The sequence below is a fragment of the Chrysochloris asiatica genome, unplaced genomic scaffold (assembly GCF_000296735.1).
Source record: "Chrysochloris asiatica unplaced genomic scaffold, ChrAsi1.0 scaffold00186, whole genome shotgun sequence".
In the NCBI taxonomy this organism is placed as follows: domain Eukaryota; kingdom Metazoa; phylum Chordata; class Mammalia; order Afrosoricida; family Chrysochloridae; genus Chrysochloris; species Chrysochloris asiatica.
In genome coordinates this window covers 3699212-3723732 of record NW_006408704.1, presented here as the reverse complement: position 1 = coordinate 3723732, position 24521 = coordinate 3699212, and the positions used below count along the sequence as shown (strand labels likewise).

At 43.0% G+C, this 24521-nt stretch overlaps 1 protein-coding gene across 2 annotated transcripts in view; it reads right to left on the bottom strand.

Annotated features, from left to right (window-relative positions):
• VGLL4 (vestigial like 4 (Drosophila)) overlaps positions 1-24521 on the bottom strand; it is a 171505-nt gene that overhangs the window by 48496 nt on the left and 98488 nt on the right. For both annotated transcript variants that reach the window (XM_006872180.1, XM_006872179.1), the window contains exon 2: positions 1679-1868. In XM_006872180.1, coding sequence (XP_006872242.1) covers positions 1679-1868 — 190 coding nt within the window. The remainder of the gene's footprint in view (positions 1-1678; positions 1869-24521) is intronic.

The following is a 24521-nucleotide window of genomic DNA, read 5'->3' as shown; positions in this document are numbered from 1 at the left end:
AGCTAACAGCTAAGCACATCAACCTTTCATAGCACTTGGGGACTCCAATATTAGTTGTACTGTGCCAAGCTTTGTGCATATTTTAAAACTAATGCTTCCAACAGATTCACACATAAACTACCACCCTTGCTAGTTACCAATAAAGAACGGGTGTCCAGGTCAGTTAGTGACTTATTCAAGGCCACACAACTGGAAAACAACGCACATTCCATGACTACCTGCAGCCTCCCTTTCTTTTCTTTAAAAAGAACAACAAAACCACCCAAGGTCAAAATTTCTCGCTTCAGGAGAAAACCTGGGGACTGGGGTGGGGGGTGGTGAGAGCAGCAGAAGAAAATGCCTACTAACAAAAGCATGAGCTTCAAAGAGTTAAAGTGGCAGGACTGAAGCAATGAGAGTCTTTCCCCTCCTCCAAGAGTTCATTGTTTGTGCTGCCTTGGTGCTAGATTCCTGATCATAGCAAATTCCAGGGCCCAGACTGCAGGCTCAGCCTGTGACTAACACTGCAGTGATTTATTTGAGGGTAAATACCTCTGTCAGTGTCTTAGAACTGAACACAACAGGCCCAGCAGATTGGAATGTGTGGTACGCCGAGGCCTGCCTGGGCTGAGGCAGCACTGGGAGGGCGGGCCAGTGGTCAGGCCACCTCCAGCTGTGGAAGGCCCTTGCTCCAAGGAGGAAGCCAGCCGGGACTCTCCAAATTTTACAATCCTGCATCCTCAGAAACAAGACAGGAAAAGACAAGCATCGTCAACAATTACAAAACATGAATTCTCTGGATCTTCATCCAACCTTGGGAAAAGGGCTTGGGGAGGGTGACAAACAGCAGGACCTACAGGATACTCCTCCCAATACTCAGAAACTCATCACTACAGCAGACAAGACCAGAATCGGGTCTACAGCCACACCACCCTGAAGGTGCCCGGTCTCTCTGACCTCGGGAGCTACACAGGGCTGAGCCTGGTTAGTGCTCGGATGGGAGACACCAGTATCTATCACAGCAAGTAGCCATTCCAGTGCCAGAGCAGACATTGCTGGGCAGCTGGCCTGGTATCTGTAAGTACACTGAAAGCATGCCACAAGGCATCTCACACCCGCTACATGAGGTGTGTGTGCAAAGGCAGAAATACACAGGTGAAACCACAATACAGGGTGTAACAACCTCAGATAACTAACCATAAATAAGGAAACTGAGGCCCAGAGAGTTGCAGCACCCCATGTCACGGTGTAGCATCTGCTGGTGGCACTGTGTGGACCAGCGCTCAGATCTCCCGATGCCTCCGGACTCACACATCACAAACACAAAAACATCTCTAACTCTCTGGGAAGGTCTCAACTTTATACCGTGAACACACATGATAGGAATGAAAACTTCTTAAGGTGTCTAATATTCTAGACCCCAAGGGTATAAAGTTTTACAGAAGTCAGCTGAGGTGTTGCTCCTTCCTTCTCTTTCTCTGGCACCAGACATGGGTTCTTCTAACAATCACTACACACAGACAAGGAACACACCCAGGAGTGCTCAGGGCCGGGCTGTACAGGTCTACTGGAAAGAAGAAAGAGTCCATCTGTATGCTCGTTACCATGTATCACCGCAGCATAACCAGCACTGCCAATCCACGGAAGGGAGGAGCTGCAACAAAGTAACAAAGCCCACACTGCACAAAAAGACACTCACAGATGGGGACTGAAGATGCGACTCATCTTGGAAACATGGTCATTTTCACAGTCTAGGTCGTCCTCTGCTTGCTCCACGCTGAACTTCCTCTTGCTGGGACTGATGGGCGGGGGGCCTGTGCGGTGGCTGTTGAGGGCAGAGGCCACGGGGAGGGTCTGCATTCTGGGCTCTCCCCTGAGAGCAGCTTCACCTGCAAGGAGAGACAGACGGCAGAGTGGTCAAGCAGGAGGGATCCCCCTTCGCATTTCCCCAGCCCCACCCCCAACCCCCTTGCAAAACTGCTCCCAGCGGAAACTTTTTGGCAAAGGGACAGGCCTCCTGCCATTCTCTGCGTACACAGTCAGCTGCCAAGCATGAGACATTTTACATAAACGTGGTTTTTAGCACAATAGCTCTTTAGGGTAGAGTTTAAAAATAAAAGTTGCAATAAAGATAGGAGGGGCAGGTGATATTTGCCATAAACAACCTCATAAGGAAATTTAAAACATTAAAGGTCTTTTGGCTTGTGAGCATTCAACTCTATACCTATAAGAAGATAAACCAACAACAAGATCATTCGACTATTACTCCAAACCTACTTTTCTTGCTTGTTACACTCTTATTAGGTTTTTGATATATAATTTTCTTTAAAAGAATGAGGAAAATGTATGGGTTAACAGCCAACATATTTGCAAACAAACAAACAAAAAAACACCTCAAAGGAAATACAAGTCCCTTGTTCAATGAGAAATAAAATATTTTCTTTTTTACAGTACACTAAAAATGGCACATCAAAAACATATAATTATCATTGGTACAGAGTTCCTGCATATAATTGGTCACAGGCATAATACAGAGGCGCAGTTCAGGGAACATTTTTCAGAGTTAGACACTCAAAACTGGTGTTCACAATTTGATAAACTAAACACTGTTGGTGTTTTTCATTCTTGTGTTAAAAGGCTTTGAGCTAAGTGATAACTTTGTCCTTACAAATAATTAAAATAAAGGGAACTTTATAAACCCTAAAGGCTACATGCCTTTTAAAACTTAAACAAGAGTAATCATTAAATACTTTGAGAAAACTTCCAAATCTCTAAGTCAAATCAGGAGGGGCCCCTACCTTTCACACAAACAATGGCCTTTTTTGTTGTGCTTTATTTTACCATGTTGGTCTCAAGACCTGTACCAATTTTGTCTCCCCTGGGTCACAATTTCAGAGGCATAGTTGTTGTTGTTATACGCTGTGGAGTCGGTTCTGACTCATAGCAAGGGTACCCTTTACAGGGTTTCTGAGGCTGTAAATCTTTATGGGAGCAGAAAGCCTCATCTTTCTCCTGCGGAACAGCTGGTAGTTTCAAACTTCTGACCCTGAGGTTAGCGGCCCGTAGCGTAGTGGTTACGAATCCAAAGTACCAGCAGTTCGAAACTACCAACTGTTCCGCAGGATAAAGATGAGGCTTTCTGCTCCAATAAAGATTTACAGCCTCAGAAACCCTGTTCAGGGTCGCTATGGGTCGGAACAGACGGCACTTAACAACAACAACTCTACCAGAGCTCCTTAGAGGCATAGTAGGTGAAAGTCAACTTCATCGAGGCCTTGTGGTTCCTCAGAAAGAAAACCTTTGTCTGCCTCCACTATTTTCACATCATCACAGATGTGTGGACAGTTTTAACAGTCCTTTGCTTCATACACACATGACAAGTATGATTTTGTTAGGAAAAGAAGGAAATAGTCTGCTGAATGTTTACCAGGAAAAATAAGAAGTTTGCCAATTTAGTCAGCAAGATGTAAAAGAGCAAATATACGGTGACCCATAATACACCTCAACTTGGGGCTTCTTTTGAGGGTTCTGGAACCAAAGCAAAGTGGAACTTTCCATCTTAAATGTAATGTCCAAAAACCAAGTCCCCAAGCCGGCCTGTTACACTTAGAAATTCAGGATGATCTCAGCTGACTTAACACTTCCTATTTAGTATTCTGGTTTAAACAACAAATAAGAAGTAGTGCTGATACTTATACTTTGACAAATTTCCAAGTATTCCTCCCCTTTCCAGAACTATCCTTCTCCACAGAGAGGGGACAGGCTATTACCCACATAACGATTTAGCGGCCTAGGCCCAGAATGCTTTCCAAGGAGCCCTGGTGATAATCCTGGTAACTCTGCAATTACAAATTGAACTTGATCAAAACGGTGTAGACCGATCATACCCCCTCCACCCCAGTGTTTCTCAACATCCTTGGCAGCGATGAGGGGGATAAAGAGTTCTCAGGGCCAGTGTGGACCCCTGGGCTTTGGCCTCCAACACATATTTCATAGGATGCCAGATGTGTAGCAACAGAAGTTACCATGGAAAGAAACCACCACAACAGATTCAAATCACCACAGAACAAGATGTGATCACCCCTCCTACAAGTGGGCATGGCTAGCCGAGAAGGAAAATTTTTTGGCTTAAGAACAATGTTCTACTCTGCTGCCCAATTTCAATCTAGTATAATCTTTTGTGCTTGTTTGCATTCTAAATTCACTGAGTCGATATACAAGTGGTGATGGTGGTGGTGTGCCGTGGAGTTGGTTCTCACTCATAGCGACCCTGTAGTACAAGGCTTCCAAAGCTGTAAATCCTTACGGGAACAGAAAACTTCATCTTTCTCGCACAGAAAGGGCTGGTACTTTCGAACTGCTGATCATGAGGTTAACAGACCAACTCGTAATCACTACACTACCAGAGTTCCTTCAATATACAAGTACTACTTAATTTATAGACTGAATCCCTGAAGTCTGGCATAGAAAGAAATTAAGTCTGAAGGAATCCTTAGGAACACTGGCAATCCCTCAGCCAGGTTACCCTACCCTAAGGCTGCAACATCTCCACTTGATGCTCTAAAGACACTCTGAAGACACTAGGCACAAAGCAGGTTGGAGCACACAGCAGCATCTCAGAATGCTAGTGCTGGAAGGGGCCTGGTAAACACAGAGGCCTTCATTTCACAGCTGGGAGAACAGTGGCCCAGATGACGTGTCCTGCCCAGGGCCAATCATAAAGTGAACAGACTGTCTGCCTGGTCATGGCCTCCTGCAAAGCACTGAACTAGCCCCACCTGGCCGAGACCAAAGGAACCAGGAGTGAGAGAAAAAGGACCCAGAAGGGCAGCAACAGCTCTGGTCTGGTCTGTGCCTCCATTCACTTTGAGACCTCCATCTTTGAGGACCCTACCCTAATACCTTGCATTTTCAGAAACAGGTTTACCATTATTGTTGAATATGTGGCGAAAAAAGCTAAAGCTGTTTTAGTAAAATAGAGACCACCTTCTCTGGGTGTCAGGGCACGGGTCTTCCAGTGTTAACTCCTTATTTAGGACTGGGTGAGCTTCTTCTCAAAGACCACAGACATAGAAAAATAACAAATGCTGCTCTAAGCAACACAAAAGGTCAACTCAGCAGCAACAAGTTTGGTTTTGGTTTGGGCTATGGAAATACTCCTCTCCTGGAGCACCACGCAGAGGGGGTGCAGTGAGAGGGGGAACTAGCTAATACTGAAAGTTCCTTCCTGCCCTTAGAAGAAGCAATCTGGTTCTGTGATCATTTAGACCATACATAGATCATCTATCATCTATCAATGAAGCAACCAACCAGCATTTACTTAGAAATTATGACTTATGATAGGAAACCCTCACTCCCATGTTATATTAGGGACAAGGAAGAAGAAAAACAAGTGAGCCCAATATCAAATAAGTTTGGAAACCATCGTATTAAACAACTTTCACAATATTTTCTTAACTACGGAACTTTTTGTCTTCCAAGGCATAGTATCAAACTCCAAGAGAGAAATACGGCAATGCTACTTTCAATCCGCCCCCACCCCCACATCATCCTACACACTACTGCTAAGTCAATCTTCCAAAGCACCGTGCTGAACTTGTCAACCCACCCTGAACTCAAATACGCAACGGTTCATCAGTCAACAAGAAAATCCTGTCCAGAAGGCTTTTTCTGCATTCAGAACCACCATCTGGTCCCAACTAGTCTTTATTTTTAGTCTTCCTCCGTGAGTCCAGAAAATTTCAGCACTAAAAGTTAAACTAGACTAGTCACCATATTTCCACCACTCATCTGTCAGTGTCTCGTACTATGGTGGCTTGTGAGTTGCTGTGATTCTGAAAGCTATGCCACAGGTATTTTAAAATACCATCATGGTCACCCACAGTGGACAGGTTTCAGATGAGCTTCCAGACAAAGACAGACTAGGTAAAAGGAGTGAAGAACTACTTCCAAACCTTTAGTCACTGAAAACCTTATGAATAGCAGAGAAACACTGTCAGATATAGTGCTGGGAAATGAGCCCCAAAGGTTGGAAGGCACTCAGAATGCGACTGGGGAAGAGATGCCTCCTCAGAGTAGAGTTGACCATGATGACGCGAATGGAGTAAAGCCCGTGGTAGAAAAGCCCATGGGACCTTCATTTGCTGATGGGGCACAACTCAAAATGAAGAGAAACAGTTGTAAACATCCACTGAAAATAGGAACATGGAATGTACAAAGCATGAATCTGGGAAAATTGGAAGTTGTCAAAAATTAAATGGAACGCATAAACATTGATATCTTCAGCATTAGTGAGCTGAAATGGGCTGGTACTGGCCATTTTGAATCTGATGACCACATGGTTTACTATGCCAGAAAAGACAAATTTAAGAGGAATGGTGTTGCATTCATTATCAAAAAGAATATATCCAGATCAGTCATGAGGTACAATGCTGCAAGTGATAGGATAATATCCATGCGCCTACAGGAAAGACAAGTTAATACCACTATTATTCAAATTTACACACCAACCACTAAAGCCAGTGAGGATGAAATAGAAGAATTCTACCAACTTCTTCAATCTGAAATTGATCAAACATGCAATCAAAATGTATTGATCATTACTGGTGTTTGGAATGCAAAGGTTGGGAACACAGAGGAAGGATCAGTAGTTGGAAAATATGGCCTTGGTGATAGAAATGATGCTGGAGAATGCATGATAGAATTCTGCAAATTCAATGATTTGTTCATGTCAAATACCTTCTTTAGACAGCGTAAGAGATGACTATACACATGGACCTCACCAGATGGAATACATAGAAATCAAACTGACTACATCTGCGGAAAGACACAATGGAAAAGCTCCATATCATCAGTCAAAACAAGGCCAGGGGCAGACTGTGGAACAAATCATCAATTATTCATATGCAAATTCAAAGTGAAGCTGAAGAAACTGAAAACAAGTCCACGAGAGCCAAAATATGACCTTGAATATATCCCACTTGAATTTAGGGATCATCTGAAGAACAGATTTGATACATTAAACACTAAAGACCGAAGATCAGAAGAGTTGTGGGATGACATCAAAAACATCACACATGAAGACAGCAAAAAGTCATTAAGAAGACAAGAAAGAAGGAAAAGGTCAAAATGGATGTCAGAAGGTACACTGAAACTTGCTCTCCAGCATAGAGATGCTAAAGCAAATGGAAGAAATGAAGAGGTACGAGAGCAGAACAGAAAATTTCAAAGATCAGCTCGAGAAGATAAAGCCAAATATTACAACAAAACGTGCAAAGATCTGGAATCAGAAAACCAAAAAGGAAGAACACGCTCGGCATTTCTCAATCTGGGGAAACTGAAGAAAAAATTCAAGCCTCAACTTTCGTTATGATGCAGAAAGCATCAAGAGAAGCTGTAAGGAATACTCAGAGTCACTGTACCAAAAGGAAATGGTACAACCGTTTCAAGAGGTAGCGTATGATCAAGAGCCAATGACACTCAGAGAGGAAGTCCAAGGTGCATTGAAGGAATTGGCAAAGAACAAGACATGAGGAACTGATGGAATAAAAATTGAAATCTTTCAAGAAAGTGAGGCGGCACAGGAGGCACTCACTCATCTCTGCCTAGAAATTTGGAAGACAACTATCTGGCCGACTGATTGGAACAGATCCGTATTTGTGCCTATCTCAAAGAGAAATGATCCAACGGAATACGGAAATCATCGGACAACAATCTCTTTGATATCCAATGCGAGTAAAGTTTTACTAAAGGTAATACAGAAATGGCTGCAAACACACATTGACAGAGAACTATCAGAGGTTCAAGCCAGATTCAGAAGGGGCCGTGGAACAAGGGATATCATTGCTGATGTCTGATGGATCTTGGCTGAAAGCAGAGACATCAGAAAGATGTTTACCTGTGCTTTATTGACTATGCAAAGGCTTTCGATTGTGTGGATCATGACAGGCTATGGACAACATTGCGAAGTATGAATATTCCAGAACACTTAATTGTGCTCATGAGGAATCTGTACCTGGACCAAGAGGCAGTTGTTCGAACAGAACATGGGAACACTGAATAGTTTAGAATTAAGAAAGGTGTGCGACAAGGTTGTATTCTTTCACCATACTTATTCAACCTGTACTCTGAGCAGATACTCCGAGAAGCTGGGTTATATGAAGAAAAATATGGCAACAGGATTGGAGGAAGATTCATTAACAATCTGCAATATGCAGATAATACAACCTTGCTTGATGAAAGTGACGAGAGGACTTAAAACATTTACTGATGAAGATCAGAGAGCACAGCCTTTGGTATGGATTACATCTCAATGTAAAGAAAACAAAAATCCTCACCACTGGACCAATAAACAACATTCTTATCAATGGAGAAAAGGGGGAAGTTGTCAAGAACTTCATTCTTCTTGGATCAATTATCAACACTCACGGAAGCAGCAGTCAAGAAATCAAACAACATACTGCATTAGGCAAATCTGCTGCATAAGACCTTTTTAAAGTGTTGAAGAGCAACGGTGTCAACTTGAGGCCTAAGGTGCACCTGACCCAAGCCATAGTATTTTCATTAACCTCATATGCATGCGAAAGCTGGACAATGAATAAGAAGACCATAGAAGAATAGATGCCTTTGAGTTATGGTGTTAGAGGAGAACACTGAAAGTGCCATGGACTGCCAAAAGAACCAATAGATCTGTTTTTGGAAAAAGTGCAGCCAGAGTGCTCCTTGGAGGCCAGGATGGCCAAACTTCGTCTCTCACACTTCGGACTTATTGTCAGGAGGGACCAGTCTCTGGAGAAGGATATCATGTTTGGTTAGGTGGAGGGTCAGAGAGAAAGAAGAAGAGCCCCCAATGAGATGGATTGGGCAAGCGTCAGCATCGATGGACTCAAGTGTGGCAACAGTAGTGAGGCTGGCCCAGGATCAGGCAGCGTTGCGTTCTGCTGTGCATAAGGTTGCTATGAGTCGGTACCAACTCGATGGCACCTAACAACAACAATAGTCACCATATTTAAGAAGCTTTGGTAGCGCTGTGGTTACGAATTGGGCTACTAACCTGAAAGTCAGCAGTTCAAAACTATGAGCTGTTCCATGGGAGAAAATGGTGGCTCTCTGCTCCAGTAAAGATTTACAGCCTTGGAAACCCTGATACAGGGTTGCTATGAGTTGGAAGCGACTCATCACCCTCACCAGTCAGCCACCATATTTACTCAGGTTCCTTCCCCAGTCTTGTAGGAGTCCTGGTATAGCACCACAGGATAAGCACTGGACCTCGGGTTGGTCTGAGCTACAAGATTGGTGGTTCAAACTCACCAGTCACTCCTCAGAAACACTATAAAGGCTCGCTCTGAGTTGGAACCAGCTCGATGGCTCGTAACAATAACAATCTTGCAAAGGCCATTTAAACTGCCACCTCCTCATGGATTCTTCAAGATAAAAGTAAATTTTCCTCTTCTGAACACCTATAGAAGATTATATGCTCTCTATAGGTACACCTTGTGCTGTACCTATAGAAGATTATCAGTACACCTTGTGCTGTACTCCTTAAAGCAGAGAGCATATTATTTTATCTATTATACATGTCTAAGAGCACAGAGCATGGTACCTCCCATAGAGTAGAATAAATACTAACTGAATGAATGAATCAATGAGGCAGAGCCCTGGGGTGATGGGGTTGTAGAGTTCAGAATAAATAGAGATCAAAGATACCATAGAATAAGGAATTAAAAAAATATCTCAGAATGTTTATTTAAAAGACGACACAGAAATGACCAATAAGCACGTGAAAAAATGCACAGCCTCGTCAGCCATAAGGGAAATTCAAGTCAAAATCACAATGAAAATGCCACTTCACACCCATTTAGGTGGCTAGGATCGAAACCAGACAATAACAAGAGTTGGTGAGGATGTGAAGAAATTGGAGCCTTCATCCATTGCATGGGGGTGGGATACAAGGGGGTGAGGGGGTGGGGATGACGACAAATGGTGTAGCCGCTGTGGAAAACCAGTCTGGCAGTTCCTCAAAAGGTGAAACAGAGTTAGCATATGACCCAGACATCTCTCTCCTAAATATAGACTCAAGGGAAATATGAGCATATGTCACACAAAAACTTAGCATGAATGAATGTTCACAGCAGCATTATTCATAACAGCCAAATAGTAGGAACAACATGTATGTCCAACAACCATTGTTGTTGTTGTTATGTGCCGTTGAGTCGATTCCGACTCATAGCGACCCTGCACAGGGTTTCCAAGGCTGTAAATCTTTACGGGAGCAGAAAGTCTCATCTTTCTCCCGCGTAATAGCTGGTAGTTTCGAACTGCTGACCTTGCGGTTCACAGCCCGATTCGTAACCACTATGCTACCAGAGCTCCTTTATGACTAGATAAATACATCCATTCCTCAGTTATTAAAATGGTTAGGCTTCAAAGACAAGGTTGTTATGCTAAAATTGACAATATGAAGAACCAGAGTATGGTGTGTCAGATCACAAAACGGCTGATGGCTACATCAATATGCAACTGCCAAATCACCGAGAACCGTGGCTGGGCCACGCTGGCACAAAACCTTAACCATCACAGCCAGCATCACTCTCACCTCGCATTCATTATTGCTATAGGTTCACCATTAAAGTGCAAAATAATTACACACAAGATTTTTTACTATTGCCATAAACGCAAAATAATAAGCTATTGAGATGGTATAAAGAATGGAATATCCATACAATGGAGTGTTATTTGGCAATAAAAAGAAATTAAGTACTGATGATGATTCCATTTATAGGAAACATCCAGGCTAGACAAATCCATAGAAACAGAAAGTAGACTAGTGGTTGCCAGGGGCTGAAAGGAGGGGAGTGGCAAGGAACTGCTAATAGGTACCAGGCTTCTTTTTGGGATGATGAACATGTTCTAAAATTGTGCTGGTTTGCACAACTTTGTGAATACCCTAAAACCACAGAATTGTAAGGGTGAATTGCACAGCATGTGACTTGTATCTCAATAAAGCTATTACCTCCCCACCGAAAATAAAGAAATACGTATGTTGTTGATCGGTGCTACCCAGTCAGTTACGACTCAAGGCAACCTTATGCACAAGAGAACAAAATAGTGCCCAGTCCTGCGCCATCCTTACAATTTTAACAGTTGATCCCGTTGCTGCTGCCACTGCGCCAATCCATGTCACTGGGGGTCTTCCTCTTTTTCACTGACCCCCCCACTTTACCAAGCATGATATCCTTCTCCCGGGACTAGTCATTCCTGATTGTTGTTGCTATTGTTAAGGGTCACCAAGTTGGTTCACACTCATAGTGATCTTACACAGGGTTTCCAAGGATCGGCTGTGGATTTGAACCCCCAACCTTGTGATCCAGTGCTTATCCTAGAGCGCTACGCCAGGACTCCAGTCAGGTCTGATAACATGCTCCAAGTATGAGAGACCAAGTTTTGCCATCCCTGCTTGTGAGGAGCATTCTGGTTGTGCTTCTTCCATGACAGTTTGTTTGTTCTTCTGGCAGTCCATGGTACCTTTAATATTTTTCTCTAACATCATAATACAAAAACATTGATTCTTCTGTGGTCTTCCTTACCCTACACAGGGTCGCTACGAGTCAGAATCGACTCGATAGCACTCAGTAACTCTCTCTCTCTCTCTCTCTATATATATATATATATATAAAGAGAGAGAGTGTGTGTATGTCTTGGTATGACAATGTTGGTCTGTTAACCAAAAGGTCGGTGGTTCAAACCCTATGAAGTGTTCGCTTTCGCTATGAGTTGGAAGCAACCCCATGGCATTGAACAACAACATAAGACACGAGACCCCAGCACTATTGGATCCTTTTACCTCTTAGGTTTTTAAACACTCAGTATTCAGATTCATGCATAACTGCTAAACAAATAAGCATGAAGGCATCTATTCATTTTCCCTGGAATAAAAATAAACCGTGTGTACTGAAATTATACCTCTTTCCAATGTTAAAATCAGATACTACTGGAGGTAGTAATTCAGGCTCTCGGATTCCTCAGAACCCAATGAAAGCTCAGATCACCTTGCAATCCGTGTTTGAGGGCCTATTCTGTGCCCAAGGCTGTCCAGCCGGGTCGTGTCAGTAGAGCTAATATGGAAATATCTACAACCCTGACCACATGGTGGGGTAGGGGTAGGAAGAACATACACACCCAAAGGCACTTATCTTGGGGATATACAAAGACTGTTCTAATATGTATTCCAAACGTCACAATGGTTGGATAATTGAAAAAAAGAAGAAAAGATTATCTTTCTTTTTCAGGAATACAAAAGAGACGGGAGATTTGAGCTGTTTGAGTAACCCAATATTTTGAGTTTCTCAACTTGGCTTAGTTACAAACTGTCAATTTGATTTTTTTTAAGTTCACAATTATAACTAAAGAAGTTCAATTTTTAAAATGTATTTGACCCTTTTAATGAAAATAATTACATCTAAGCATGTGTTACTGAAGAGCAAAGCCTACAATGTATACAATTCTTTAACTGTTGATTTTAGCCATGACATAAGTTCTAATACAAAGACGCTTCAGAACAAAATGAACTTAAAAGATAATGGAGTTTTTTCACAAACTTTTTGAAGACCTCTTCACATACAGATTTAACTCTGTATCCAGAGAGATTAAGAGATTCTCTCAACTGGAAATAAACAAAGATTTTGGCTTAGGATTTCAAGAATATATTACTCCCAAAGAAAAAAAGAGTTTAACAGAGAGAAGGAAAATTAAGAAAATCATTTAGCTTTATGATCAGGATTTTGACAAAAATCAGCTTTCAAAGACAGTATGGAAGGGGGGAAAAGCCCAGGACACGGGATAATTGAGGGAACATATTCTCATTTGGTACTCTTGTTATTAGCATATTTCAAAGACTGGGAGACTCTTCCCCACATTTTCATACCTCTTAGCATAGTGGTTATGAATCGGGCTGCTAACCTCAAGGTTGGCAGTTCAAAACTACCAGCGGTTCCGCAGGAGAAAGATGAGGTGTTCTGCTCCCATAAAGATTTGTAGACTCGGAAACACTATGCAGGGTCACTGAGTTGGAAGCGACCCTAAGGTACTTAACAACAAAATTAAATCAGGCTTGCCTTATATCAACCAGCATGCTGTGTTTTCGTTATTTCAAAACCAAACCCACTTTCATCGGAGTCTATTCCGACTCATAGCAGTCCTGTGTAGGGTTTCCCTAGTTGTAAATCTTTACAGGAGTCGAAAGCCTCATTTTCTCCTGCAAAGCAGACGGCAGACGTGAATCGCCAACCATGTGGTTAGCAGTGTAGTGCATACCCTACAGCACCACACCCGGATTCTTTTTTCTTTATTACTGGTACCATAAAATACTGGTTATAGCAAAGAATGGAGTCTTACATTGGATGAAAGACAAAACCTAACCATAGGGCCTTTGAAACAACACTCAACTCTTTAGTCAATTTCTTCATTGGTGAAATACCAAGTGGTTCCATTAGATCGGTTTGATAGCCTAATGTGGGCTCTAAAAGTCTATATCCTAAAGACTTCTAAAGTTAGATCTTTTAGTCAGGGTTCTGAACCAGTTCACTCCAGTTAAATTCCACTAAAGAACTGTTGTTTCCACCCCATAACAAAATCCCCAAGTGATTCTTATATACACATAAGTATCTGCATAACAACTCTTATGTAGATTATGATTCAGTATATCTGGGATTACATTTTAGCAGGGGGTTCCAAGCCTTGCTTTTCTTGCTGATCTAGAAGTAATTCAACTTAACACACTTACATGGTAGGAGGAAGAATTGATTCAACTAACTACTCCTGACCAGTAAATTACATCGTAACTGAAGGAGAATTCATTAAAAATCACGTCAATTTTTAATGAGTCAAACTGGAGTTCAAACCCACTAGCTGCACTCTTTGGAAACCCTACATAGGGTCACTATGAGTTGGAACCAACTCAACAGCATTTAACAACAACTGTTTCATTGATTTATTCCAATCCTCTAAAGGTGTTGTAGGTAGTAAACTGAAATCTGAGATAAATGCTAGGGGACGTCAAGAAGTCTGTGGAACCATTCATTCCATTTTCCAAAATACAGATGAAACTCTAAAAAAAACTGATTAATCTTGAATCTGTATCCAGTGAGATTTAGTGACTCTCCGAGGGTTAAGGCAAAGCCAGCATTAGAACTCAGGTCTCTGCATTCCTGACTCTTTACCACTACAGGGGGACTGGTTACTGCATTAAGACTATGGCGTGACTCATGAGAAATCAAGCAAAATCATAGTGGTAGCGACATTTGATGGCTATCAGCCCAAGAACACAAAAACCAATTCCGATTCACAGCAATGCTTACAGGACAACACAGCTGTCCCTTAAGGTTTCCAAGGTTGTATTGTAATCCCCACAGAAGCAGACTGCCACAGCTTTCTTCCAAGGAACAGCTGGTAGGTTTGAACTGATGCCCTTTAAGTTAGCCACCAGGGCTCCACCAAACAGCACAAGGGTGGGATAATGATTCCTTAGGTGTGCAACTATAATACAAAGTAAGAGCTCTAACTTTTAAGAATAGATTTTGGAAACCCTCCCCAACACTGTCCCCCAAAATCAACAACAACAATAAAAAAAAAAACAAAAAACTCTACGTCCTGCAGAATATAGAGTTTTGCTCCACAATTTAAATCTTAGTTGTGTCCAAGACTTTTATGCTCCCCCTTCACCATATTTGAACCTAAACCAAAGAAACAAAACCACAGTTCAGTCTACGAAAAAGCCAAGCAGCTCTGCTACATTGATTTGTCTCCTTCTGTCTGACCACAGCCCCCGGCAACCAGACTGACATCACCCTGTTGGCAAAGGAGCACCCTGATAAAACAACTGTACACTAGCATTTCACAATCCATCTCGGATCTCCAAGCTCATTACTGTACAGAGCCCTGTCTGTGCTGGACGGCAGCTCCAGCAGCTAGGGCTTATTCATTTTCTTTCAAATAATACGTCTTTGTCTCCCAGACTAGCAGCTGGGGATAAAACACTGAAGGCAATCTCTTTCAAATAGTTAAACTGGTGGCTACCCCCAATTCTGGGTAGCTTTTTTCTTTTCTTTTTTTTTTTTTAAAGGAGGCCTATTAGGCAACATGATGAAACACAGGCAAGCCAACAGAGATAAAAGATGTGACGTACTGTCTGCCTGTGGTACAAGGGTTGCCGCAATTCTAACAACTCCACAGGTTGCAACACAAAGTACCATTTACATTGTGACTCGCACAGCCCTCAATTTGTAGCGCCTGATTGGCTACCCATGTCCACCAATGATACCATGGCAGCTTTGCTGAGGCTGCTGGGTCTTTTCCTTATAGCACACACACCTGCATCTATGATGGCAGATCACATAACTAAGGATAACAGTAATAGCACATTTACACTGGTAGCCTTTCCAACTAGAATTTCAATTAACCCAAATAATCCCGTAAACATTACATTCCGTCAGAGCCTTCCAGCCTCGTATGAGTAGGTTTCATTTAAAAATACCAGGGATGATAAGAAAGGATGACTAAGTTTCATTTTAGAGCTAAAGTAACTAGCGTTCCCCTAAAAAAGAAAAAAGCCACCAGCAAGGCACTGAAAGAGTGGGTGTACACTCAGCATCAGCTGAGGTGTAGAGGCTCCCATTTCCCACCCCCACCCAGGTAGACAGGGACAGGGTTGGGGTCCCCCTTGCACTGCACCAACTAGGCGAGCAATCCTGACTACCGAAGAATTCTTCAGTTCCACAGTACATGAGGGCTTATGCTTTAGTGTGAAGAGAAACCTCGGGTGGTGGTATGGGGGTGTCTTATCTAAATTGTGATTCAGCAGGTCTGGGTGGTCTGCACTTCTCACCAACTCCCAGACAATGCTGATGTTGTTGCTGGGACATGGACCATCCTTTGAGTAGCAGGGAATGGAAGCTGTCTGCTGGTTTTCAGCATCTAATTCTATAAGAACTGGAAGGAAAAGGGTGAAAATTAAATCCCAAAGAAATAGTACAATGTCTGTAATGTGTTTGCACATGTGCACTAAAATTTTCTTAATGAATTAAATGGAAAGGTTATCTGTCTATCAAAATGCACTAATTAAAAACTTTGTGAAATTAATAAAATGCTGTTATAGTCACATCTACACATTGCCAATCATTTTGCAAGTTCCTCACTGCTTAAAAGGAGCCCTGGTGGTGTAGTGTTTGGTTACACAGTGGACTGCTAACTGAAAGGTCAGCAGTTCGAGTTGGTTACACAGTGGACTGCTAACTGAAAGGTCAGCAGTTCGAGACCACCAGCTGCTTTGCGTGAGAAAGAAGAGGCTTTCTGATCCACTGAAGTTTTATGGCCTTGGAAACCCTATACAGGGTCTCTGAGTCAGAAGTGACTCAAAGGTACACAACCACCACCATCACGCTGCCTAAAGTGATTTTGTTGTTTTGTGGGTAAACAAAGTCTCAGTAATCGCGCTTGCTCTATTAAAAAAAGTATAACTGTATTTTGATCAATTATACCATACTATGGAGTCCTGGTGTGGTGCTGTAGGATAAACACAAGACCGTGAGGTCCGTTTGAACTACAAGGTTGTTGTTGTTGTTGTTGTTAAGAGCTGTCGAGTCGATTCCAACCTACAGCGACCCTGTATAGGGTTTCCAAGGAGCTGCTGGTCGATTTGAACCACCGACCTTGCAGTTCAAACGACTTTGCAGTCTGATGAGTTAGCCCACAGCGCCACCCACCAGGTGCTCCTTGGAAACCCTACACTGTGTGGCTGTGAGTCAAAACTGACTGGACGGCAACTTAACAATGATATTATCATACTTAACCTGAATGGAATTATCCCAAAGTAAAAGGATTCAAGATGGCATCTTAATGTACACAGCATTTTAGCTCACAGAAAAATTCAGGTACACAACAGTGGTGTAACTAGACTTGAGGTTGGGTTTGGGCTTCGTAACCATCACCGAGACCCAAAAAGATTAAACCCTATTACGCTGCCTGGGCTTTCAACTCCTACTTGTGGCTCTCCACTCCACAGGGACTCATGACTTGTCTTTAGTTCTGAAGGCAGCTCAGTAGGCCCAGAGCACACTAAGGATGCTGGTCCTCAACACAAGCCCTGCTTTCACTGTACTGTGCTTAAAGTTCACAAAGAAGGAAAACCAAACGTTTTCAACAATGTAGAAAATTCCCTGTTAATCTGTGTGGTCTTCAGGGCCTGATACGAAGTTTAACAAGAACAAAACCTTCCAAAGGCACCTATGTACTATCAGTGAAAAACAGTTGGGGGCAAAAAGTTGTAGCCTATCTATTCCAACTCAACACCCCGTGTGTCAGAGTGATTTTTCGGATGTGGGTTACCAGGTCTGTTTTTGAGACACCTTTTGGTTTGCCGCCGTGCAAGTTGACTGTAGCACTCTGGACCTCGAGCAAGCCAAAGACTCATGGAAATAGCCCAGTGGACCACAGTCTCCATGACTCTGAGACCACAAGAACTGTACCTGGTTACCAATATACACTGCTTTGAAAGCAATCACATCAGAAGGTTCGGGATAGAATGGGAGAAAAATGTCAAATAAAGCTCAAAATTATAAAAAACACACCAGGCTTACTGGTCAGATAGGGGCTGGTGGATCACCTGAAACTGGGCCCCTTAGCCACCCTTCAAGTCTAGAAATGAACTCACCCCTGTGGTTCAAGTTTCAGTCAAACAATAGACGAGTCTGTAAGGGGAAGTACACATACCTTAGAACAATCAACCATTTGAGATGGGGGTGGGGAGGGGGCAACATTTACCCAAGAACAAAGTTCAGAAAGGTTAGAAAAGGAGGAGGAATGGAAACAAGAAACACAGGAAATAGAATAAATAATGTTACATGGAGGAGATTATTATAATCACTGAGATGGAACAAAATGTGTGTGAATTGTAGAACGCAAAATTCAGGGTCTGCTTTGTAAACCTTTGCCCAATTCCTAACAAAAAGTTACAAATAAAACCAAAAAAACCAGAGGCTTCCTTTCTGTGTGTGAGGGATAAGGGCACGGTATGTCTTTCAGAGTATCATCATGCTACAATGTGTCACATGTCCTGACATGTCCTCCCCTGAGGCCCCTAGTACTGACACAGACAAAGCGGCTCAAACACCACCCGACCTTACTAGAAAGAGGCTCCTAATGCTAGGCAGAAATTCTTCAGTACATTTACTAGGCAAATCTACCTTCACAACTTTTTACTGTTAATGAGAATTACTGAAGCAAATTGTATGCAGATGGGTATTAGTATCAGGAACTTTACTAGGGGCTCAATTTTCTCCCTGCTAGGAGCTCTGGTAGCGTAGTGGTTATGAATCGGGATGCGAACCACATGGTCAGCAGTTCGAAACTACCAGCTGCTCCGTGGGAGAAAGATGAGGCTTTCTGCTCCCGTAAAGATTTACAGCCTCGGAAACCCTGTTCAGGGTCGCTATGGGTCAGAATCGACTCGACGGCACTTTACACCAACTGTGGGTTAATGCGCCAGGTTGCAAAGCCATTTGAACTATAAGGTCAGCGGTTCAAACTCACCATCGGCTAAGCCTCGGAAACCCTATACAGGGTTGCTATGGGTCGGAATCGATTCAATGGCACTTCACAACAACAACGTTTATAAATGTTTAGAAGGACTCCCTAAAGGTGGCTAAGCAAAGAGGCTTGAAACCTCTTCAACAGCAGAGTCAAACCTTCTGAGGAATTGAGCTGGGGGAAATGGTATGACCTCTTGAAAGTGTAAGTGGGTAAGGCTACCCAAAGAAATGTTCTCATTAAGCACTGTGGAATGCAACAGGTCACACATCTAAGGTGTAAATTAGTGTCTACATTTTCAATATACTGTTTAGTTGAAGGAACTTCTGATGGGATCAAAGGCATTGGGAAGGTTGAATTACAGAACCAGCCACTTTGGGGAGTGGAGGGAAGAGATCAGAAGATGGCATTTCCCTCCCTCCACTCCCTCTTATACTCAACCCCTTCATCATGAGGCACTCACCCAAGGCTGCTCTGGAGAAGTGTGCCTTGCTCATCCTGTGCTCATTGGAGTTGTGGTGACTGGTTCTGCCCTACGGGGCAGGCGACTCACTCACCAAAGACCACCAGCACCGACAGAGAAATGCAGTAGAAACGTGTGGTCTCTTCTTTGAGGGGTTTGTTGAGAACCATGAACACCTAAGATCAACTTCTCAGCCCAAAACAGTTGGTCATACTTTCTGTTGAAACCAGTGCAGGTATGGTCTTCCTCCACCAACTCACCAGAGAGGAAAGTGGAAGAGCAGGAGTCACCCAGCACTCCAAACCTGCTCGGCCAGCTGAGGGAGCCTGGGGCGACTACCTGCCTAAGTCCATTCTGATTCTACATGTATGAGAAGAGTGATGTTAACCAACACTAAGTCTCAAAGCTGCTTCGTGGATTAAACGGGGTCTAAGAGTGCTGGTAGAGTCCTGGGGTGGTGTTGTGGGTTAATGCGCCAGACTGCAAAGCCATTTGAACTGCAAGGTCAGTGGTTCAAGCTCACCAGCTGCCCCTCAGAAACCCTACACAGGCTCACTATGGGTTGGAACTGACTCAATGGCACTTAACAACAACAACAAGAGCTCTGGTAGCATAGTGGTTACGAGTCGGGCTACCAACCTTAGCAGTTCGAAACTACCAGCTGTTCTGCGGGAGAAAGGTGAGGCTTTCTGCTCCCGTAAAGATTTACAGCATCGGAAATCCTGTGCAGGGTCGCTGTGAGTTGGAACGGACTCCATGGCATATAGCAACAACAACAACTCAACACTGTACCTGGCACACTGCTGACCCTAACTATATACCTCCCACCCTCCCCTGCTTCTCTCCCACTAGATGGCATGGCATGGAGGACACACACTGGACCACAAGGTTTGTTTGAACTACAAGGTCGGTGGTTCAAACACACCAGTTGTTCCTCAGAAACCCTTCAAAGGGTCGCTACAAGTTGAAACCGACTTGACAGCACTCTCCAACAAAGAATACCTTCCTAATTCCCCGCTGCCAGTTTGTTTTCATTTCCACGTTCAAAACCCAACTCAAAGGCAGTCCCAGTCCACTAGCAGAAAACTCCAAGTGACACTACAATAGTGTTCAGCTCCAACTCACAGCCTACAGAGTCCTGAGTGATGCCATGGTGGCATTTGCTACTGTCTCTCAAAGTAAAATGAGGAAGATGATGATGCTCCCAGAAACCGATTCAAAATCCTTACACACATTGGTGGGTGGGGGTTGTGCAAGGTTGCTTCTGGATCTTCCTATTCTGATTGCAACCATCAGGACACTGCGCCCTGAAATACTTAAAAACCAGTTTCCTGGTGTTTTTCCGTGGTGTGTCTGCTCCCGTTTGGTCTTGCCATTTGGTCTCGCCCAAGTTGTCTGTTTCCAGCCGGCAGATTCAAAAGTACAAGATTTTGCTTTGTTTTGATTTTCTTTTTTTTGTATCTGTTCATTGCCCCGCCCCCCCCATTCTTTGCACACCCATCTGGTGACTGGGTGGGGGGGTACCTTGAGCAAGTTGACAACCCCCACCCGCACCACTGGTTGGTTCTGCTACCACGCATGTGCATAGATACTCTCAGCACAAGAGTCGGCACTGAACTGTTCTTTTTTTTAATACGGAAAAGGCAGACCAAGAGGCGAGGAGAAGGGAAGAACCTTTTAAATATTCCTGTCTATGTGGTTCCGAGTGTTGGAGCTCTGCCCTGGATCCGCTTTGCCTGGTATTCTGTGATATTGCTGATCGTGAACCTCACTGCACCTCCACCCTAGCCACCATCAAACCCTGTCTCTTACACATAAGGTTTACAAATAATGTTAAAATATGAGGGCTGAATGTACAGTGTTGTTGTTAGATGCTATGGAAACCCTGTGAAAAGACCTCCCAGTTCTGCGCCCCCACCGTGATCTGCTGTGTATCAGAGACCATTTGCTCTGTAAGATTTTCTTGGTTATTAGAAGTAGACCACCATGCCTTTCTTCCCAGTCCATCGTCATCTGTGAGCTCTGCTGGACAGTGTCATAGCAACCTTCAGGCCACCTACATGAGGAACACTGGCTGCGAACTGTGAACCTAGCTGTGCCAACGTGGAAGAGGGGGCTTCTGAAAGTTCGTGGAAAAATTCCATTCCCATATAATTCCATTTTTCCATGAACTTTTTGAAGCCCGCTTTATATAGTAGCTTCCTTTCAGTTATCTGCCACAGTTTATAGTCTGCCTGTGTTTATAGCTCCTTACTGTGTGGAGCCATGTGTGCACTTAGTCTTAATCCTTACACTACAAGAAAGGAGCCCTTTGTGCCATTAGCTGGATCTCCTTACATATGCCACCACCTTTGTTGCGTTTACTCACCTGGCATGGCCACACCTACTGTTCCCAAGTGTCCATATCCCACACCTGATTATTGGGACTAGAGTTGAGGTCTCCCCTCGCGTTAACATCTCCAATTGTTAGCATCCCTCACGCTTTTGTGAACTTGTAATGAACTTATTGTTATCTTCAAAATAATACTTGAACACTTTTTCCATTTTAATTTCTAATATGGTAAATCTAAACGTAACTCACATAAGCAAAAGCTCTTTTGGTAACCGCTTTGTTGAGATTTCCTTTGCGTGCCATACGATTCATCCATTCAAACGCTGTCTCTTTATTCCGGTGTTTGTAAGGCTCTTCCTCATAGTAGTTTATTTCCATGACTGGTTCTTCTACTAGAATGGATGTTCCTCGAAGCGAGATCAGCGCTGAGTCTCTCTGCGCTCTCTTCCTTTCCTGGCATCATACTGCAGACTGACTAGTCTCTAAGTAGATGATTTCCAGCGAATCTTGGGTTTTTAGCAGTCCTAAATCTATACATTCTTTAGATGGGGCTGGATTTGGCAGTTAACCTTTAAGTTAGGGCTCCATTATCAGTGTGGGGGATGATGAGGCGGGATATGGGTGTGAGGAAGCAGAGCCTTGGGGAAGGAAAGGAGAACTTGGGGAATGAATGCTGGAGGCTTACTTGTTGTTGTTGTCAGGTGCCATAGAGTCGGTACCGACTCATAGCTACCTATTCACAACAGAACAAAACACTGCCCTGTCCTGGGCCAACCTCACAATTGTTGCCACACTTGAGCCCATTGATGTTGCCACTTTGCCAATCCATCTCGCTGGGTATGTCCGAAGTATGAGAGATGAAGTTTGGCCATCTTGGCCTCCAAGGAGCACTTCTTCCAAAATGGATCTTATTGATTCTTTTTGTAGCCCATTGCACTTTCAATGTTCTCCTCCAACATCATAACTCAAATGCATCACTTCTATGGTTGTCCTTATTCACTGTCCAGCTTTCACATGCATATGAGGTTATTGAAAATACCATGACTTGGGTCAGGCGCACCTTAGTCCTCAAGCTGACATCTTTGGTCTTCAACACTTTAAAAAGGTCTTGTGCAGAAGATTTGCCTAATGCAATATGTCATTTGATTTTTTGATTGCTGCTTCCAAGAGTGTTGATGGTTGATCCAAGAAGAATGAAGTCCTTGACAAGTTCAATCTTTTCTCCATTGATAAGAATGTTGTTTATTGGTCCAGTAGTGAGGATGTTTATTTTCTTGACATTGTGATGCAATCCATACCGAAGGCTATGCTCTTTGATCTTCATCAGTAAATATTTTAAGTCCTCTTTACTTTGATCAAGCAAGGTTGTATCATCTGCATATCGCAGGTTGTTAATGAGTCTTCCTCCAATCCTGATGCCACATTTTTCTTCATATAACTCAGCTTCTCGGCTTACCTGGTTATGTGCCGTGGAGTTGGTTCCAACTCACAGCGACCCTGTATAGGGTTTCCGAGGCTGTAAATCTTTAAGGGAGCAGAAAGCCACATCTTTCTCCTGTGGAACAGCTGGTAGTTTCGAACTCCTGACCTTGTGGTTCACAGCCTGATTCGTAACCAGTATGCTACGTACTTGTTTGTAAATAGCAGCTACAGTAAGAGAGAGGGTTAAGCACCACTCTGTAAAATTCAGACATTTAGGGTTGCAGCCATTCTATGGTATTTTAAGATGAAGGAGTGCTGGCCTGCCAAGGAAGAACTAGATGAAAAATGTAGGACCTGAGCCCTAAACATTGTAGACAGAACGGTGCTCCTACAAAATGTCTTTAATCTGATCGGACTACCTATAATTGCAGGACATTCTGTAAAACAGTTTATGGGTCTGGAGTCTGTATAATTATTGATATCGTGGGAGAGGGGGTAAGAAAGCAGAAAACTCTGTTACCTTACCAGGTGCCATCAGTTTGACTCTGACTCATGATAACCCCATGTGTGTACCATAAGGTTTAGAGTGGCTAATTTTTTACAAGTAGAACACCAGGACTTTCTTCCTAGACACTTATGGATGGACTCAAACCTTCAATCTCTGATAACTGCTGAATGCCTTAAATGTTGAAGCCCCTGGGGACCCCCTCTTTCAAATTAAAGGGGGCTAAAGGACATGGCAGCTACATTGTGACCCTGAAGTGGGTCCTGAGTTCTCCCTCCCTTCCCCCCTACCCCATCAAAGAGCAAAACAAAACAAAACAAAAAACCCAAACCAGTTCATTTGGGAGAATTTGAATATGAATTGGATATTGTTGTTGTTGTAGGGTTTCCAATGAGTGGCTGGTGAGTTTGAACCACTGACCTTGAGGTTCAGAGGGCCTTGTGGTCCAGTGCATTATTCCACAGGGACACACCAGGACTCCAATGGGCAATGTTGTTGCTTTTGAGTGCTGTCAAAAAAAGTTCACGGAAAAAATTCCAGTTTTCCATGACCATTTTGAAGTCTCCTCCTGTTCACTGGGTGTGATAAATTTACAAATATCAAAATACTACAAAGCATCTCCTCAGACCACAATGCTATCAAATTAGAAATCAACAATAGGAAGACCAAGGAAATAAAGTCAAATACATGGAATCTGAATAACACCCTGCTGAAAAGCAACTGGGTAGTAGAAGAAATTAAACGTGAATTCACAAAGTTCCTAGCAACAATTAAGAACAAAAACACAACAAACCAAAATCTTTGCGACACGGCGAAAGCGGTGCTGAGAGGACCATTTATTGCAATAAATGCACACATTCAAAAAATAAGAAAGAACAAAAATTAACACATTAACATAGCATCTACAACAATTAGAAACAGACCAACAGAGGGAACCTACAGCCACCAAAAGGAAAGAAATAATAAAGATTAGAGCAGAAATAAATGAGACAGAAAACAGAAAATATATACAAAGAATCAACAGGACAAGAACCTGGTTCTTTGAAAGGGTTAAAAAAATTGACAGACCATTGGCAAACCTAACAAAAGAAAAGAGAGAGAAGACACAAATAACATGCATTAGAAACCACATGAACAATGTCACAATAGAACAAAAGGAAATCAAAAGGATAATAACAGAATACTATGAAGAGTTGTACTCCAACAAATTTGAAAACTTAGAAGAGATGGATACATTTTTA